Raw genomic sequence first — 19,055 nt, forward strand, 5'->3', positions numbered from 1 at the left:
ATGGATGATCAGCATAAAAATGACAGTGTTTTGTTTAGGTGTGGTGTGAGGAGCTCTTCTCTCTGTCTTCCAACCTGCTGAGCCACAACCTCAACAGAGACCACAGTCTGCTTAAAGCGTGAGTTAACGTACACACTTATGTGCTTTTTTTTTGTTATTTAGGCAAAAAACTCTGTTGTTTGTGTTGCCAAATCCTGAAAGAATGTGATTTTTCTTTTAATTTGCTTCATGAATGTCTCTCTGAATTTGTATTTGTATTTAATTTTCAAATTTTTCCCTGTTAAATTATGTATCACTAAATTATATAAATTATTTTATATGTAACTATAAATTTGTAATTATAATTATAAAGTATAATTATAAATGTCAACTAGAATTATACATTCTAAAAGAAATAATTATAATGTCAATTATAATGATAAATTCTGAATGCAAATTCTAAATATTATACATTAAAACTATAAATTGTAATTACTGTATAATTGTTTCGTTGTTGCATTACAACATGAGAATGATGTCACATTCAAAGATCCTCGTGGACACACAATGTACTAAATGGATTGCAAAAAAATATGAATATGCATATAAAACTCATTTGCTGTGTGCTGTTGCAGATACGTCAAGTTGACTCTCCAGCCCAACGCAGAGGGCAGGATTCCCGTCAAAAAGTGAGTTCCAGACGTTTCTTACCTGTGGAATCTTATGTCAGCGGCTGCTCTCTTAGCATCTTTCAGTGCGGGCCGAGCAAATCTGCAGGGACGTGCGCAAACTTTTAACTTTGCTCCTTCCTTGTCTCCCGCTTCCAAAAATAAACTTCATTCCACGTGCACTTGGGAAAGCAAAAACAGGGACAGGATCCATGAAGGTGCTTAATTCAGCACTGACCTGGTAAGCAACCAGTGACAGCGCATGTGACGGAGAACGCGCACATGAAGGACAGCTTTGCAGGCCGGCTGCTGAGACCACAACCTGGAAGCCAGGATGGGACAGAGGAGAAGACACTTGTTAGAGTGTGGGGGGGGCAAAGCTATATCAAGCATGGGTCCATTCGACATCCACAGACTTACTTGGGCTTGAGTCCACTCAATATACCAGTTTTCTTGTTTAACCCTTTGGAGTCCAGAGTAGGATGTGTCTCGCCTCTAAACAGGCATGAAGAGAGTTCACTCTGTGCATTGGTTCAGCACCTAGACGCTTCATACATACAGTGTAGTATGGTGAACAGAGTGAGACCTCTTCAGGGGAGGCGGGTTCGCTAGCATACACACACATCAAAACAGTGGCGCTTCGTGAGAAGCAATGCAAGGTAACGTGAGGGAAAAAGATGCTTGCAAAGCCAAATGTCACAGCCCCCGTGAGGGAACATTAATAATCCGCAAGGTGAGCCCATCCATACAAATGAGCCAGTTTGCAGAATTTATTCAAAAGTGGTAGCAACTTAAAGGCAACAAAACAAATTTGACCACCTCAAACATATCCACCCAACCCAGTTTTTTTCATCTGGGAAAAAATCTACGGTACACATCAAGATGCAGAGCCTTTGTCCCGACAGACAACATGTTTGGTCAGCAAAGTAAATACAAACGAAACAGTGCAAAATTCTGTGCATTCACAGGAAGTCATTGCAAAAGAAATGCTGCTCTTTAATATACAGGGGTAGTTGAAAAGTCAGCATTTCAAGAAATGCTACAAACGTTTGACAAGATCGAGACGATTACAAAATCATGGCGAATATTATTGATCACAAGTCTGGTTTTACTTGAGCTATTTACACCATTCAGAGACTTGGATGCAGTTTTCAGTCTGCAGTTTCAGCGCAAGTTGAAGCAGAGCATCGGCGTGGCTTTGCCATTATGCTGCGCCGGAATTTTCAACTGCCAAGAATTAATTGTACTTTTAAGAAGAAAAAAAAAGAGCTGCGGGACACAAATGCCACTCAATTTGATAATAATTGTGTTTTAATATGAGGAGTCAATAACAATAATAATTATTATATCTTTTTGTTTGTTTGCAGCATCGTTCGGTTGTTTTCGTTGGACAGGAAGCGGGTGGAGAACGCCCTGGAGAGCTGCCGCCTACCTTATGGACGGGTAACACACCACATGGCCCCATTTTGACCCCTTAACACTCCAAAAAAAACACTACTATTACTGTAAACGAGGGTGTTGCCATTGTATTCATTGGGATAATTATTTCAAATAATACAGATACTGTACAGAGATTCAAAGATAAACAATAAGTAATCACATCACATAAAAATATAAAAAATACATATAATATACATAGAATATAAATACATATAATAATACTAAAATGTAGAATACACATCATTAAAAATACATTTGATTTCATTCCAGTTTCTTTGATTTAACTGAAATATATTTGAAACAGACATTCAAAAACAAACAACAAATAACACTAATTAAATCAAACTAAGATGTAATAAAACATAGAATAAAATGTACATAGCACATTTTCATGTAAAATGGAATTATTTTACTTGATTTTAATCATTTTAAATTGTGATGCATCATACACCTCGGTGCAAAGCCTCCTCTGCCTTACTTGCTCCATTAAATTATATTCATTTATTTCCAACAGTCTATTATTTTTATTTCCTAGCTTTTCTCTTGGCTGCATTACAAATATGTTTATGTGTGTTAGATTGTTTTGTCCAATCAGGATGTGTTGCCGTGTCAATGTTATCTGCCCAGGGCCTTCAGATTCAGGAGTGCTGGTCCATTTTACATTCTCAATATTAGAAATGAAGCTGTTTTTTGTTTTTTTTTAAACCAATCAGATTCTGAACTGCTCCAGATGATGTTGTAGCGTAGATATTTGGTCTTGTCTGAACCCTTAATCACCGAGTCGTTCCATTTGCTCTTACCTAAGTCCCCACTGAAGGCCAGGTACTAAATACACCATGTATTTTTATTATTTTTATTTTTATTATTATTATTTTGTACATATTGGGTTTTTTTGGAAAAAAAATGTTCTTAATGTATTCAGGTTCAGAAGCTGTAACGTCAAACCCAGTTTCCTGGATCATCAAATAAGGTTTTTATGATGTGTTACTGAAGAATCATATTACATTCTCCTGTATCTGACTATTGAAGATGCTGACACTCTTTCAAATATTCTGAAGTTAGACGGTCGTTCAGTCATTGATCTGGAAACGTTGATGTTCTCTGAGTGTTGGGGTTTCTCTCCTCCTTTATGCTGTTTTTATCTGATGGCTTTCATCTGACGTTCCTCTCCGCTGTGACTCACAGTGCACGAAGCGGGCAGATAAGCACACAAATATCTCATCGTCAACTCTTTAAGACAGAAGTAACACGTCAGACTGTGTGCTCAGCCTCACAAACGTTCCTCTTTCAGTCTGAGGAAACACAAAGTTCATAAGAGAGGCAGGAAAGATCTGCTGTCGTCATGTCGTGTCGATGTTCCTCTCTGCTTGACAGGGTGACGGCATCAAACTGGAGGAGTTCACTCTAGAGGTCTACAAGAGCTTCCTGGACCACCTGTGTCCTCGCCCTGAGCTCGGAAACATCTTTAAACTGCAGTGAGTAAATCAAGTTTATTGTACTGCAAAGACGTGACATATCCAGGAGATGACGGTGTGGTGAAAAAAGCTAAACCGTGGAAACATCAAGTGCGGCCCGGGGGCCATTTTTGACCTGCAGCTCACTTTTTATTCGCCCTTTGCATATTGTAAAAATAAAATGAATTCATTGTTATGACATAGGGGAGGCGATGGCGGGACGATGTCAGTGGATCAGATGACAGAATTCATCAACAATAAGCAGAGAGACCCCAGACTGAACGAGATCCTCTACCCGCCTCTGCGACCCGCTCAGACCCAAACGATGCTTGATCGACACCAGCAGGACAAAACACTGCTGGAGCAGGGTATACATAAACACACACACAATAAATGTGTCTACTCAGCGTGTGCATACAATGTGTGTGTTGGGTAGGTCTCATCTCCGTGCAGGCGTTTTCCAGTTATCTTTCCAGTGATGAGAACGGCATCATCCCACCAGACAAGCTGGATCAGTCTGAGGACATGAGCTTCCCTCTGTCTCACTATTTTGTCAACTCTTCTCACAACACTTACCTGACAGGTGCACACACACACACACACACACACACATTTACTCGTGTGTGTGTTCTCACTGATGTTTAACGTCACTGCGTTGTTGCAGCGGGTCAGCTCGCAGGAAGCTCCTCGGTGGAGATGTACCGGCAGGTTCTGCTGGCCGGGTGTCGCTGTGTGGAGTTGGACGTGTGGAAAGGAAGGACTGCCGAGGAGGAGCCTGTCATCACGCACGGCTTCACCATGACCTCTGAGATCTCTTTCAAGGTGATGACACCCCCCCCAAACACCACACACGCACACACACTTCCTGTCTCTTTAGATGGACAGTACGCTCAGTTTTTATGATGTGGAATAAAACAGTCAAGATATGGTTCAAGTTCAGATTTCATTTCAGAGATAGAAAGATAAATATATTTGCCATTTAAGGAATTACAGTGGCTCCCTGCACATTCGCAATTCAGCTTCCATCACCCAGCAAATTTGCAGATTTTTGGTCAAATTATTTTTGTTATTCTTATTTGTTTTTCCACAAAAACACATCTCATTCACCATAAATTGGTAATAATTTATAAATGCGTGATAATACAAGTCAAATGTACAGCATACAAGTATCACTGATCAGCAATGTGTGGTCAGGGGAGGCAGGTGAGGCACAGCCTCGCTCATAAAAAAAAAAAACAATGACGATGTTAATATTTTATTTTATAGTAAAAAATGAACATGTGTCAATTTAACTGTATTATAAATGCATTTTCTGTACGAGTCCAATCATTTTAAACATTTTCTTAAGTAAAAATAGCTGAATTTGGACATTTCCTAATCAAATGTAGGACAGAAAGAAACATAAGACGACGCTGCATCATCTCAGCTGAGTGCACAGGCCCAGCCTGCCGACTGAGTGCACTCGGTGAGTGCACTGAGTTGGATCATGACACGTTCCAGTTTGTGTCAGCATGTCGCCAGTAATACAGTATGATGTTAGATAAACATTTATTCTACACCATGCCTTTCTACAGCCCGTGTAATGTCTCTAACGTGTGACATCATCATTCTTGCTAGTTGGGCAGTATAATACAGAAAAATGGCATGCGGAGGCGCTGCAGTACTCTCCTCATTCCTGAAGAGATGAGGCGTGCATGAGCTGGAAGGTGCTCATCACTGCTGTCCTTCCATAGAGGAAAGGCTACTTTTTGTTGTTGTTGTTGTTGTTGTTGTTTTTACCGCAACAGTGCAGTAGCTGGAGTGCAGCAAGTCAAATGCACTCAAGATATTTTTATGCTCATTCCTGAATTAATGAATCTGACTGCCAAGATGGAGGATTATATATCCAAATTTTTAAACCGAGCATCGGAAGTTTTCCTGGAGAAGAATAGGGTGCGTGTACTTCATATACAAATGAACAAAACGTAAGATAGAGCAGAACATAATTGTTTAGGACAATTTAGGACTATAAACACTTAAAATGTGTACACTAAACTGTTGTTTGTCTTTGTTCTGCTCTTCTTGTTAAATTATTTTCCTGTCAAGATACTTTTTCCAATGTTATATACGTATTTTGATGCTGTTGTCACATTGGTAATATATATATTTATTTATTTTTATTTTTTTTCATTGCCAGGAAGTGATTGAGGCCATTGCAGAGTGCGCCTTCAAAACGTCACCTTTCCCGGTTATCTTATCTTTTGAGAATCACGTCGACTCGTAAGGATTCATTTTCACATTGCTGAAATTGTTTTGCATTGTTTGTCTCAGTGAAATATGAATGTGTTTCTCTTGACAGGCTAAAATGTCTTTCTCTGTTCCATCAGGTTGAAGCAGCAGGCTAAGATGGCTGAATATTGTCGATCAATCTTTGGGGAGGCCTTGCTGATTGACCCACTGGATAAATACCCTGTAAGAACACACACACTTACACAAGACAAATATTGAATAAAAATAGTTTTGTCCTGACCACTTTAAAACCACTCTATAACAGCTGGAATCGGGCGTGCCGCTGCCCAGTCCACAAGAGCTGATGGGCAAAATTCTCATCAAGAACAAGAAGTCGCACAAAGCCTCCAACAGCGCTGACGCCAAGAGGTTGACGGAGCAGCCGGTCAATCAGGGCCACGAGCCGGTGTCTCCTAGCACGAACACGGGAGGTAAGTCAGAAGAGAAGCCTGCACAATGTACAGTAAAGCCAATACAAAAGCTGCATCAGAAATCCTTCAATTTAACAATACGTTTGTTATTATGGTTGTGATTTGTGCTGCGTCCTACTAAGAGCTGTCTCTAATATTTTGACCCACTCAACTAACCAAACAGTAAGACGCAGTGCAAACTACAAACACAATACTAATAATAAATGATATTAATGTTTTGTAATTAAATATTACATAATTATAATGATATATATTAAAAATATTAATGATTATTATCGTAATTGGACATTTTTAAAAATTATACATTATTTATAGGGATGTCCGATAATATTGGCCAGTCATAATTATTGGCCCGATATTATCATAACAATGTGATATCGGCCAACAATGCTATGGCTTTTAGCACCAACTTCGCAAAATTGCAACATTTTTGAATGATGTAGTTCATACTGTTTTGGGGTTACCATTCCACATACCATTCTTACTCACGGTGTCTTTAAAGAAAGAACACAGCAACGTAGAAGGTAGATAACAACAGACAAGACGCGACCAACGAATAATGCTGAATGATCAACAACTATGTGAGCTCTAGACGTGTAGGTTAGCAGCTATTTACAACAACAGGTCAGCAAAGGTTGGAAAGGCATTGGACTTCAGCCACAGTTTGTTGGATAGTCCAGCTTCATATTGGCCCATGTTCCCAAAACAGTCTTGTGTGAAGTGCTGTTGACAGATGAGCACATTTTTCTCTTGCTGTCCGGGAATCAGCAACTCCAACCACTTCTGCCTGATGCTTGCCTCTTCAGGCACACCCGAACAAACATTTCCTGGGAGCCATCTGTGCTAACACGGTAAACAGAGCAGAGCGAAGCAGAGCAGGGGTGCTGGGCATGCCCATATAAGGAAGTCCAGCTTGCTTTGACGTCAGTGGAACTCTGTGTTATAAAAAACTGCAGAGCCGTCCAAAACTGCTTTCAAGTCTCACCTCCAAATGTGCAAACCTCATGAGAATGCCACATCGTAGCAACATTTATAGGTCAGAAGAGAGGAAGAGCATAATAGGTCCCCTTTAAGACAAATTTATTGTGTGTAAATCAAACGAAATGAGACGTCTGCGATTGCGTTCACAAACAATTACATGCAACATGCTTTACATGCACTGGCTTTGAGATGATGAAACCGCTCTTCTTTTACATTGTTCGAGATCAAGTGTTGGTGAGTCAGTCAACTTCTTTCATTGGAACAGAGATGGACGCTGAGAGTGAGGAAGATGATGACGATGAAGATGATGATGGTAAAAAGGTCAGTGACGGTGATGTCTCATTTTAGAGCAGCAATTGCGCACCGTCGTCCTGGTAAAAACGCCACACTGCTTTTGACGCTTGCAGTGGCGCTCTTGAACTTTCCTCCTCCTCCTCCTCATCTTCTTCAGGGCTCAGCGGAGCGTGAGGCCGTGGCCACAGAGGAGATGTCCACTCTGGTCAACTATGTCCAGCCCACTAAGTTCAACTCCTTCGAATCCTCCAAGAGTAAGCAAGAAGCCGGATGTTCACTTTTCTCACACTGATGTTTAATGAGGAAGAAATGCATCGAGGTGTGTGTCCTGTGCGTGCGTGTGTGTGTGTGTGTGTGTGTGTGTGTCCTGTGCGTGTGTGTGCGTGTGTGTGTGTGTGTGCGCGTGTATGTGTATATATAGAGGCGGCCCGCTGTTACCACATGTCGTCCTTCGTGGAGACCAAAGCTCTGGAGCACCTCACCAAGTCACCGGTGGAGTTTGTCGAGTATCCTTAGCGACAGTTGCCGTGGCGACCGCACATACATGGCAACTGCTTCTTTTTCTTCCTCTTTTTGATGCCTTTTGAAAATGATCTCTCGTTTGTGTTGGCTGACGGTACATGCTCATGGAGTGTGTTTGCGTGGATGCTCACTGGCCGCTTCATTAGGTACACCTGCACAAGCTAGTGAGATTCAAAGCAAAAAGATGACGCTCACTTTTGAGAGACACTTTTTTTTAACAATATTTTTTGTGTTTGTGCTTGTAATTTGCATCATACCTAATATTTTAATCCTCTCATGTACTTACAGAAGGTAAAATAATTTGTATTTTTGTATTTTTATTGGTAATTAATATATTAATATATAATATAATAAATATTGATTGTCCTTAAAAACAGCAGTGCGATCCTGTCGTGTAAAGGATCTACGACTAGTGTTTTGCAATAGACAGAGTTCTCCTGTCAAATAGGGGATCTTTGACTAGCATAAACATATTGCTTCCGTTTTATGATTTTTACGACTTTATTTATGACTAGCTGACTAGCTTTATTTATGACTAGCTGTTTGGTGAGGTAAAAGGTGTAGCAGAGTTCAGGTGAATGTGTTATGAATGATTTGCCTTATGAAAGTCTGCCCCCACCAAAGCAAATGATTTGAAAATGGACAATTATTTGCAATTTTTCGCCATTCGCTGGAGATGTTGGAATGAATAACCGTAATGTACTGTAATCAGTGGGCATCTCACTGGGTGGTGTACCTAATGAAGTGGCCCGTGAGTGTACATATGTGACGTTATCCAGCAGTGGAAAGCGTTGTAGTCATTTTCCTCAAGCCGGCATCGACCAGGTATAATAAATCCCAACTAAGTCGCATTTATCCCAAAGGAACCAGAGTGGACTCATCCAACTTCATGCCACAACTCTTCTGGAACGCTGGCTGTCAACTGGTGGCTCTCAATTATCAAACCATAGGTCTCTGCTTTATTATTATTAGAATTATTATTTATAGCATGTCCTCTCAGCTCACCCTGCATAAAGAAGTGGCTTTGAAGAGAGATCATGAAGAAAGATGAACAAGTTCAAGCTTGTAGGAGTCCTTTGTTGCAGATCTGTCCATGCAGCTGAACCTCTTCATGTTCGAGTACAACGGTCGCAGCGGCTACAGGCTGAAGCCCGAGTTCATGAGAAGGCCGGACAAACACTTTGACCCATTCACAGAGAATACCGTGGATGGCATCGTTGCCAACACCCTCTCAGTGAAGGTCCGCCTTCAGGGAGCTGCTTGTGTTCCTTTTAAAGACGTGTGTCACCTTGCCCCTGTCAAACTGTGCCTTCAGGTGATTTCAGGCCAGTTCCTCACTGAGCGCAGGGTGGGCGTGTACGTGGAGGTGGAGATGTTCGGACTTCCCGCAGACACCAGAAGGAAAGCTCTGAAGACCAAAACCTCGCAGAACAACAACGCCGTCAATCCGGTGTGGGACGAGGAGCCCATCGTGTTCAAGAAGGTGTGAAATGAGAGTCTGGTTAGGTTTGATGTTGCTATGGTGATACAATATCTGTCCCCCGTCTCTGACAGGTGATTCTTCCAACTCTGGCCTCGCTGAGGATCGGCGCCTTTGAGGAAGGAGGGAAGTTTATCGGCCATCGCATCATTCCAGTGTCCGCAATAAGACCTGGTACTTGTCTGTCTTCTACTTCGGGGGTGTCCAAACTGTTTACTCAAACGGGCGTTTTTACAAAAATGTAAGGATTTACAGACATTTTGTGTCGAAAACGCTAAAACCAATTCAATATACAGTAGGAGGGCCTCTGTTTACGTACGAGTTGCGTTAGTACAGCGGCAAGTTGTAGTATAAGCTGGAAACGATATTTGAATTCTACTTAAATTAACACCTAAGTCACTCACACTGTAAACAGAACACATGGAGGACACAAAAAATAGAGTGATAAAAAGATTAACTGGAAAAAATGAAATGAAACAGTAACAAAAAAGGAAACAACTCCTTACTTTTATCCCTGAGGTTGTCCTGCACACTTGAAGGGGCGTTGCAAGCAAGGGAGACACAGGCTTATTTGGAGGAGGAAGTCTCAGTAATGAGACCACTACACAGTGTTGTTATCACTGTCCATTTCATAGGAGCAGGTTAAAGCCCTCTAAACATGAAATAACACCCCTATAGTCACCTATTCTGCCTGTTGTGAAATAATTCAAACCTGCCATACAAGCCAATTGAGCGGCAATTGAGTCTGGTGCTTGTGTGTCTCATGGAACATTTCAGTAACATGACGGACACCCAGTGTACAGTGTACCAGTGTACAGCACATTTCATCATCATCTTTGAATGCCTTATATTTTTATTTTCGTTCATTTGAAGCATAACTTAACATTAGCTTAAATACGTATTTTTTTGTACTAATAGGCCGTATACACCACGATTTATTCATTAATATATTTTTGAAAACCTGTGAAAGAGTGAATCTGCAAATTTGAACTGTGACGTGGCGAGGGAGGACTGTGGGAAGAATTTATGGGTGTGTGTTGTAACAGGAACGTCGCAACACGAGGACCACCTGTATAGGTCAACATATGCATACTATGCTATGCTAACTTATTAAGTGTGGCCCTCATCCTCCTTCCTTTAATTCTGATGCTGGTCTTGTTTAATTTAAATTTGAAAACAAATGACCTGTAGGGAACAAATGGCCCCGGCCCGCACTTTGGACACTCCTGTTCATTTTCTGTTGGCACTTTAAAAAAAACGCTGCTCTTGTAGGTCCTCCAGCATTTTTCATTTAACCACCAAATGACTTCATGTGTCTTCTGTCAAGGGTACCGCTATATTGGCCTGAGGAATGAGAAGAACCAGTCGCTTATTCTGCCGGCTGTGTTTGTCTACATCGAAGTCAAAGACTATGTCCCTGACACTTTTGCAGGTAAAGACAAAGACAAAAAGAAGTGCACTGTTTTTATGGCCCAACGACAACTTAATTTTGTTTTAAATGACAGAATTTCCACTTTGACTCTGTCAAGACATATGGTAGGAATATCAATACCTAATATTATAAATAGTAATAATATTTTATGTGTGTTTTGTTTTGTATTGTGGCCATACCTGTGTGGAATAAAACCAAATTAAATATATACAACCATAGCTAAAAACACTGGCATCTTTGGTATGCCAATATTATGGCCATGACTGTATATGTGCCTAATGGCAATACGCACATTTCTTCTCTGCAAATGAAACTGGTTAATGATTTGCTTTACTCTGTACGTAGATGTGATCGAGGCTCTGTCCAACCCAATCCGATACATCAACCTGCTGGAACAGCGCTCCAAACAGCTGGCGGCTCTGACGCTGGAGGACGGAGAGGACGAGGCCCAGAACGAGGTTGCCCGAATGTAGAAATACTTCTTACCAGTTTCTGACATTTGTAGGAAGATATGAACCAACCCTCCTGATTAAATGTGGAATCATTGTACAGTGGCTTATACTGTATGTTATCACATACAACATTGTACTGATTGTATCCAAGATTGTCTTCAAGGAAACATTTCTGCTTGTTTTGGGCATTTAGGATGACGCTGACAGCGGCGCCGAGCGTAAGAACGATCCAAAGTCAGCGTTGGTGGAGAATGGACTCAGCCCCGCCCCTGGCCCCGCAGGCCACACCCCCATCACGGCAACACCCAAAGCCTCGGCAGCCAGTCAGCAAGCAGCGACCACAGGTAGCACCGACACAGACTTCAATGCTGTGTTTCAATTGGTGCACTTACAGACTTACTGTATACTTACTCATTCACAGTGTGTTCACACAGAGAAGTTCTGTATGCTGTCAGTGGTGGACACTTACCACCTTCAATACCCTCATCTTGGCTGTGTCGCGGAAGAGGAGGGCCTAACGTGAAATAATGGCAGCAGACACACGACTAAATGAAAATAATTGACAGTTGGAATAAATGAATCCAATTTCATGGAACAAATACACGGTATTTTACTTACAAAACGTGCAGTTTAACAACATCACATCTTGTCAAAACATCTTCCCGATATAAAATATTTGGTGAATTGTGTTCTTACACTTGGAAAAATGTAATTATTTACAATTTAAAGCAGAGAAAAGAAAATGCAGAGAGGCGAATGCCATACTTTGAATAGGCCGCGATTTACCGTATTCCATTTGAGACATAGCACAAGGGTCATTTGGGATGATGAGATGTTCCTGTTGATGTTCTTTCTTCTCTTGTTGACCTCAGATGTAGCCAAGCCTGCACCAAAGACTGAAGATTTGGTTTTAAGTGTTTTAATAGGTCAGTATGTTCTCTCCCGTACATTTGTGTCCGTAAAGTTGATTGGAGACTTAAACACCCGTCTTGAATGCTGCACAGATGTCCCAGTGTGCTCGCTGGCCAGCCTGCAGCAGTCCAAAGTGTACCAGAAGGAGCAGAAACGTCAGTTCAAGGAGCTGAAGGAGTTGGTGAGGAGGCACCAGAAGAAGACTGCTGAGCTGCTGAGAGAGATCAACAACAAGTACAAGAAGACAGCCAGACAGTGCAGCAAGAGCAGGTGGACGCTTCCTCCTTGTTTCCTAACTCGTCATAACTGAGGCGACGTCTCAGCACTTTGGTGTGTTTGTGATGGCTGCTCAGGGCGACGTCTTCAGACGGTGAGCGAGATGAGCGCCTCCAGTCGCTGAGAGACGAGCAGCAGCAGCAGCTTGTGGCTCTGAGGCAGGAACAGTACTACAGCCAGAAGTACCTGCAGAGGGAACACATCAAGACGGTGACGCAAGCCTCCAGCTTTCACTGTTCACTGGTCACACGCAGTATAATTGTTAAAATGTTCATCATGGAAGATGGCAGGCACTGACCACTAATTTACAAAAAAGCCACACGGAATCTCTCCCCTATATACCCACCACTAACGAGGGAGGGCGACTGCCGAATATTGCCGCGTATAAACGTAAAAATCGACCCAACCACCTAGCAGGCTCACTGGGCGGAGCGGCCCGCCACATAGCAACGTAAGCAGCTGATGCCTCTGCAGCCAGCGGTGATTGCTCATTGACTACAAGGGAAGCTGAACTTCCCCTTTAAATTTGATCTTCCCCTGTTTGAAAGGCCAGCAGCCACCACTGAAATCTGGTTCTTGGGACATGGAATGTCACCACCCTGGGGAGTGGCGAGAAGTTTTGACGAGACATACCTCAACCCACATTTGGACTTTGGGTTATGATTGACTTTGTAGTCGAGGGGTGTCCAAAGTGCAGCCCCAGGCTATTCTAAAAATAACTAGAATGAACTTTAACAAGAATGTTGTTGGATAGTCCAGCTTCGTATTGGCCCATGTTCACAAAACAGTGTGAAGTGCCGTTGACAGATGAGCATATTTTCCTCTTGCTGGGCGGGAATCAGCAACAACAACCACTTCTGCCTGATGCTTGCGTCTTCAGGCACACCCGGACAAACATTTCCTGGGAGCCATACGTGCTAACACGGTAAACAGAGCAGAGCGAAGCAGAGCGGTGGGATGGCAGGAAGTCCGAGTTGCGTTGACGTCAGTGGGAAGTCGGTTAAAAAAAACTCTGTAAAACACAGCGTGCAGAGCCATCCAAAACTGCTTTCTCACTTCCAAATGCGCAAACCTCATTATCTGACGCGTTGGTATCATTTAACACGAAAATACAACATTTTAACATTTATAGGTCGGAAAAGAGGAGAAGCGTAATAGGTCCCCTTTAAGTTGTATCATGAAACAAGTCATAATTTCACGAGACTAAGGTATTATGAAGAAAAATAATGTCATTTTAGTAGCTGAACTAACAAAGAAAAATAAATGATTGTTTTTAATAATAATTTTTCAAAGTAAAAAAAAACCTAACAAAACAAAGAATGAAGTTGTAATTTTTGGGAAATTAGCTTAGGGAAAGTCACTTGTGAACTCTTTTGTGAACCGTCAGCTGACAGAGCGACTGAGCAGTCTGGCAGAGGAGAGCCACAGCACGCAGATGAAGAAACTCAAAGACGTCTGCTGCAAGTATGATAAACATCTGCACCGGTCAACTTCGAAGCTGGACTAGAATGTGTTTAAAAAGTGATGATGTTGCTCAGGGAGAAGAAGGAGCTGAAGAGGCAGATGGATCGAAGAAGAACGGAGAAGATCAACCTGGCCAAGATGAAAGAGAAACATCTGGCAGAAGAGTACGAATGACCTCCTTTTCAATCATGTTTGCATCAACCAGGTTGGCCCACTCGGGGTCTTTAAACCTTAAATGTTAAAAACACTCTCAGAAGCGACTTTAAGACAAGATTGTGCAAATTTTTGTATCGATTTTTTCAGACAAAAGAAGGACAAAAGACACAAATAAAACACACTCGCAGATAAAATAAACAAAATTATACGACGCAGTGTTAGGGACACATTGAAAAAAATTATAATCTCAGATTTCGAGAAGTGGTAAATTTACGAGAAATAAAGTCGTAAATTTAAGAGAAATAAGTAATACATTTATGAGAATAAAGTGGTACATTTATGAGAAAAAAGTAATATTACGAGAAATAAGTACTACATTTACAAGAATAAAGTCGTACATTTACGAGAAAAAAGTAATATTACGAGAAATAAGTAATACATTTACAAGAATAAAGTGGTACATTTACGAGAAAAAAGTAATATTACGAGAATAAAGTCGTACATTTATGAGAAAAAAGTAATATTACGAGAAATAAGTAATACATTTACAAGAATAAAGTCGTACATTTACGAGAAAAAAGTAATATTACGAGAAATAAGTAATACATTTACAAGAATAAAGTCGTACATTTACGAGAAAAAAGTAATATTACGAGAAATAAGTAATACATTTACAAGAATAAAGTCGTACATTTACGAGAAAAAAGTAATATTACGAGAATAAAGTCATACATTTATGAGAAAAAAGTAATATTACGAGAAATAAGTAATACATTTACAAGAATAAAGTCGTACATTTACGAGAAAAAAGTAATATTACGAGAATAAAGTCGTACATTTATGAGAAAAAAGTAATATTACGAGAAATAAGTAATACATTTACAAGAATAAAGTCGTACATTTACAAGAAAAAAAGTAATATTACGAGAAATAAGTAATACATTTACAAGAATAAAGTCATACATTTATGAGAAAAAGTAATATTACGAGAAATAAGTAATACATTTACAAGAATAAAGTGGTACATTTACGAGAAAAAAGTAATATTACGAGAAATAAGTAATACATTTACAAGAATAAAGTCGTACATTTACGAGAAAAAAGTAATATTACGAGAATAAAGTCGTACATTTATGAGAAAAAAGTAATATTACGAGAAATAAGTAATACATTTACAAGAATAAAGTGTCACATTTCGTACAACGAAATGTGACATCTGCTGATGTCAGCGTCTGGGGGGCCCCCTAGTGGCCGCAGGGCTCTAAGCAGCTGTTTAGCTGACGTATAGCAGGGGTCCATTGTAGAGATGAAAATGAAAAAATCAAGCAAAAAGGCATAATCCTGGCTTATGCTCCCATGTCAGGACGCCAGCGTATGAACACGCCATGTTAACGTATGTCTTTTACCTTCCCAGAGAGAAGATGGAGATCAATAAGTCGTACGTCAATGAAGTGGTGCAGAACATAAAACGGGTGAGCAACGGAAGAAAGAAGCAGCAGTAAAATAGTAAAATCATTTCTGGACTGTAAAATGATGTCATTAAGCGTGTTTGTGTGAACATCAAGCTGGAGGAGACTCAGGCTAAGCGTCACGAACAGCTGGTGGAGCAACACAACCAACTCATGCAGGAGATACAAGAGCAGAAACCAAAGGTAGCAAAACGCACACACGCACACACATCCTGCTTTCCTAATAAAATGAAAATAGCTAAAGTGGTTCCAATTTTTAAAAATGGAGATTAAAGTCAATTTACAAATTACCAACCGGTTTCCTTATTACCCCAATTTTGGAGAAGCTATTTAATAACAGGTTGGACAAATTTATTAATAACAACGAATTACTAGCAGGTAGTCAATACGGATACCGAGCTAACATTTCAACTTCTATGGCACGGATCGAAATGACTAATGCTATATACCACAGAAAGTGTGCAGTTGCAGTATTCATGCATCTTACAAAAGCCTTCGATACAATTAATCACAATATTTCAACATCAAAATTGGAAAGGTACCGAATCAGAGGATTAGTTTTGAATTGGGTTAAAAGCAAACAGGAAGCAATTTATAAAGCTAGGAGAATACACATCTGCGAGTTTAAATAACACGTGTGGAGTACCCCAGGGGTCAATATTGGGACCAAAATAGTTCAATCTGTATATTAACAATATTTGTGAAGTGACAAAGGACTTAAAGTTGGTATTATTTGCGGATGATACCACTGCCTTTTGTTCCGGAGAAAGCACACAAGAACTAATTAAAAAAAAGACAAGGTTTGATAAAAACAGATTATCCTTGAATTTAAGTCAAACTAAAATAATGCTATTTGGAAATAGCAGAAAGGATACGTACGATCAAATACAAACAGACTGAGTGGATATTGAAAGAGTGAAATAAAATACATTTCTGGGAATCATAATAGACAATAAAATGAGTTGGAAATCTCATATCAAAAATATACGAGAAATACTTCAACATTCAATAAAGCAAAATTTGTTCCTGATCAAAAATCATTCCACACTCTTTCCTGTTCTTTGGTATTACCATATCTAACGTGGAGATACGGAGATACGGGGCAATCATTATCAAAGCAATCTTCTTCTCCTAAATGTACGACTTTATTCTTATAAATTTACGACTTACTGTTGTAATATTATAACTTTTTTTCTCGCAAATTTACCATTTTTTTCTCGTAAATGTAGGATTTTCTTCTTGTAAACTTACAACTTTTTTTCCTCATAAATGTACGTCTTTTGTAAATTTACAACTTTATTCTGATAAATTTACAACTTTTTTTCCTCATAAATGTACATCTTTTTTTCATTGTAAATGTACGACTTTATTCTTATACATTTACGACTTTACTCTTGAAATATAACGACTTTTTTTCCATAAATTTACAACTTATTCTTGTAAATTTACAACTTTATTCTTGTAAATTTAGAACTTTTTTCTCAGAAATTTACGACTTTATTCTCATAAATATATGACTTTATTCTTATAAATTTACGACTTTACTCTTGAAATATAACGACTTTTTTCCATAAATTTACAACTTTATTCTTGTAAATTTAGAACTTTTTTCTCGGAAATTTACGACTTTACTCTTGTAATATTATGACTTTTTTTCTCGTAAATGTACAACTTTTTTCTCGTAAATGTACCATTTTATTCTTGTAAATTTACAACTTTATTCTGATAAATTTACAACTTGATTCTCGTAAATGTATGCCTTTATTCTTGTAAATTTAGAACCTTTTTTTCGGAATTTTTTTACTTTATTCTCATAATGTTACAACTTTTTTTAAATTTACAACTTTTTTTATTGTGAATTTACAACTTTTTCTTGTAAATTTAAGATTTTGTTCTTGTAAACTTACAACTTTTTTTCCTCATAAATGTACGTCTTTTTCGTTGTAAATTTACAACTTTATTCTGATACATTTGCAACCTGATTCTCATAAATGTACGACTTTATTCTCGTAAATTTACAACCTTTATTCTTGTAAATTTATGACTTTATTCTCATAAATATATGACTTTATTCTTATAAATTTACAACTTTACTCTTGTAATATTACGACTTTTTTCTCGTAAATGTACCATTTTCTTCTTGTAAACTTACAAATTTTTTTCCTCATAAATGTACATCTTTTTTTCATTGTAAATTTACAACTTTATTCTGATAAATTTGCAACCTGATTCTCATAAATGTACGACTTGATTCTCGGAAATGTACGACTTTATTCTCGTAAATGTACGACTTTATTCTCGTAAATGTACAACTTTATTCTTTTTTCTCGTAAATGTACCATTTTATTCTTGTAAACTTACAACTTTTTTTCCTCATAAATGTACATCTTTTTTTCATTGTAAATTTACAAATTTATTCTGATAAATTTACAACTTGATTCTCTTAAATGTACGACTCTATTCTCGTAAATGTCCAACTTTATTCTTGTAAATTTAGGACTTTATTCTTGTAAATTTAGGACTTTATTCTCATAAATATACGACTTTATTCTTATAAATTTACAACTTTACTCTTGTAATATTACGACTTTTTTCTTGTAAATGTACAACTTTTTTCTCATAAATGTACCATTTTATTCTTGTAAACTTACAACTTTTTTTCCTCATAAATGTACATCTTTTTTGTTGTAAATTTACAACTTTATTCTGATAAATTTGCAACCTGATTCTCATAAATGTACGACTTTATTCTCATAAATGTACGACTTTATTCTTATAAATTTACGCCTTTACTCTTGAAATATAACGACTTTTTTCCATACATTTTTGACTTTATTCTCATAATATTACAACTTTTTTTTATTTACAACTTTTTTTTATTGTGAATTTACAACTTATTCTCGTAAATGAAAGATTTTATTCTTGTAAACTTACAACTTCTTTCCTCATAAATGCACGTCTTTTTCGTTGTAAATTTACAACTTTATTCTGATAAATTTGCAACCTGATTCTCGTAAATGTACGACTTTATTCTCGTAACTGTACGGCTTTATTGCTGCTAAAATAATGCATAAAGTTAACAGTAACTTAGCTAAATTGAAGGCAGAAGAGTCTTGATTATTATATTTATTGGTCTGTCATGCTTGGTTTTATTTTTTATTCGAGATTAGATGTTTTCCATTGTAACCTGCATGCATGTTCAAATAAAATGAAACCAAACCAAACCAAACCAAAGCTTTAAGATTTTTTCATCTCATATTCCGTCTTTGTTCTTGTGACATTGTAATATTTTCTCGAAATCCAACAAGGACCACCACCACATCCTGATTCCTTTGCTATCGCGAGACTCGCTGACTTTGTCCTTTTCTTCTTTGCAG

General features: G+C 38.7%; 1 protein-coding gene across 4 annotated transcripts in view; it reads left to right on the forward strand.

The window, feature by feature from the left end:
• LOC129193802 (1-phosphatidylinositol 4,5-bisphosphate phosphodiesterase beta-1) overlaps nucleotides 1–19,055 on the forward strand; it is a 30,483-nt gene that overhangs the window by 3,062 nt on the left and 8,366 nt on the right. For 2 of the 4 annotated variants that reach the window (XR_008573619.1, XM_054798467.1), the window contains exons 5-30: nucleotides 39–118; nucleotides 615–668; nucleotides 2,015–2,090; nucleotides 3,462–3,562; nucleotides 3,746–3,909; nucleotides 3,978–4,124; nucleotides 4,206–4,363; nucleotides 5,718–5,800; nucleotides 5,908–5,992; nucleotides 6,075–6,240; nucleotides 7,487–7,542; nucleotides 7,673–7,769; nucleotides 7,937–8,021; nucleotides 8,863–8,987; nucleotides 9,123–9,520; nucleotides 9,592–9,691; nucleotides 10,845–10,949; nucleotides 11,295–11,407; nucleotides 11,595–11,745; nucleotides 12,274–12,327; nucleotides 12,406–12,583; nucleotides 12,667–12,799; nucleotides 13,977–14,053; nucleotides 14,128–14,217; nucleotides 15,624–15,681; nucleotides 15,775–15,861. Coding sequence is in view for 3 of the 4 variants with exons in the window: in XM_054798467.1 (XP_054654442.1) it covers nucleotides 39–118; nucleotides 615–668; nucleotides 2,015–2,090; nucleotides 3,462–3,562; nucleotides 3,746–3,909; nucleotides 3,978–4,124; nucleotides 4,206–4,363; nucleotides 5,718–5,800; nucleotides 5,908–5,992; nucleotides 6,075–6,240; nucleotides 7,487–7,542; nucleotides 7,673–7,769; nucleotides 7,937–8,021; nucleotides 8,863–8,987; nucleotides 9,123–9,520; nucleotides 9,592–9,691; nucleotides 10,845–10,949; nucleotides 11,295–11,407; nucleotides 11,595–11,745; nucleotides 12,274–12,327; nucleotides 12,406–12,583; nucleotides 12,667–12,799; nucleotides 13,977–14,053; nucleotides 14,128–14,217; nucleotides 15,624–15,681; nucleotides 15,775–15,861 (3,021 nt within the window). In the remaining variant the exon portion in view is untranslated. Of the gene's footprint in view, nucleotides 1–38; nucleotides 119–614; nucleotides 669–2,014; nucleotides 2,091–3,461; nucleotides 3,563–3,745; nucleotides 3,910–3,977; nucleotides 4,125–4,205; nucleotides 4,364–5,717; nucleotides 5,801–5,907; nucleotides 5,993–6,074; nucleotides 6,241–7,486; nucleotides 7,543–7,672; nucleotides 7,770–7,936; nucleotides 8,022–8,862; nucleotides 8,988–9,122; nucleotides 9,521–9,591; nucleotides 9,692–10,844; nucleotides 10,950–11,294; nucleotides 11,408–11,594; nucleotides 11,746–11,822; nucleotides 12,246–12,273; nucleotides 12,328–12,405; nucleotides 12,584–12,666; nucleotides 12,800–13,976; nucleotides 14,054–14,127; nucleotides 14,218–15,623; nucleotides 15,682–15,774; nucleotides 15,862–19,055 lie in introns of those variants that run through there. The other 2 variants (XM_054798468.1, XM_054798469.1) reach the window with 2 other exon arrangements.

The sequence above is a fragment of the Dunckerocampus dactyliophorus genome, chromosome 14 (assembly GCF_027744805.1).
Source record: "Dunckerocampus dactyliophorus isolate RoL2022-P2 chromosome 14, RoL_Ddac_1.1, whole genome shotgun sequence".
In the NCBI taxonomy this organism is placed as follows: domain Eukaryota; kingdom Metazoa; phylum Chordata; class Actinopteri; order Syngnathiformes; family Syngnathidae; genus Dunckerocampus; species Dunckerocampus dactyliophorus.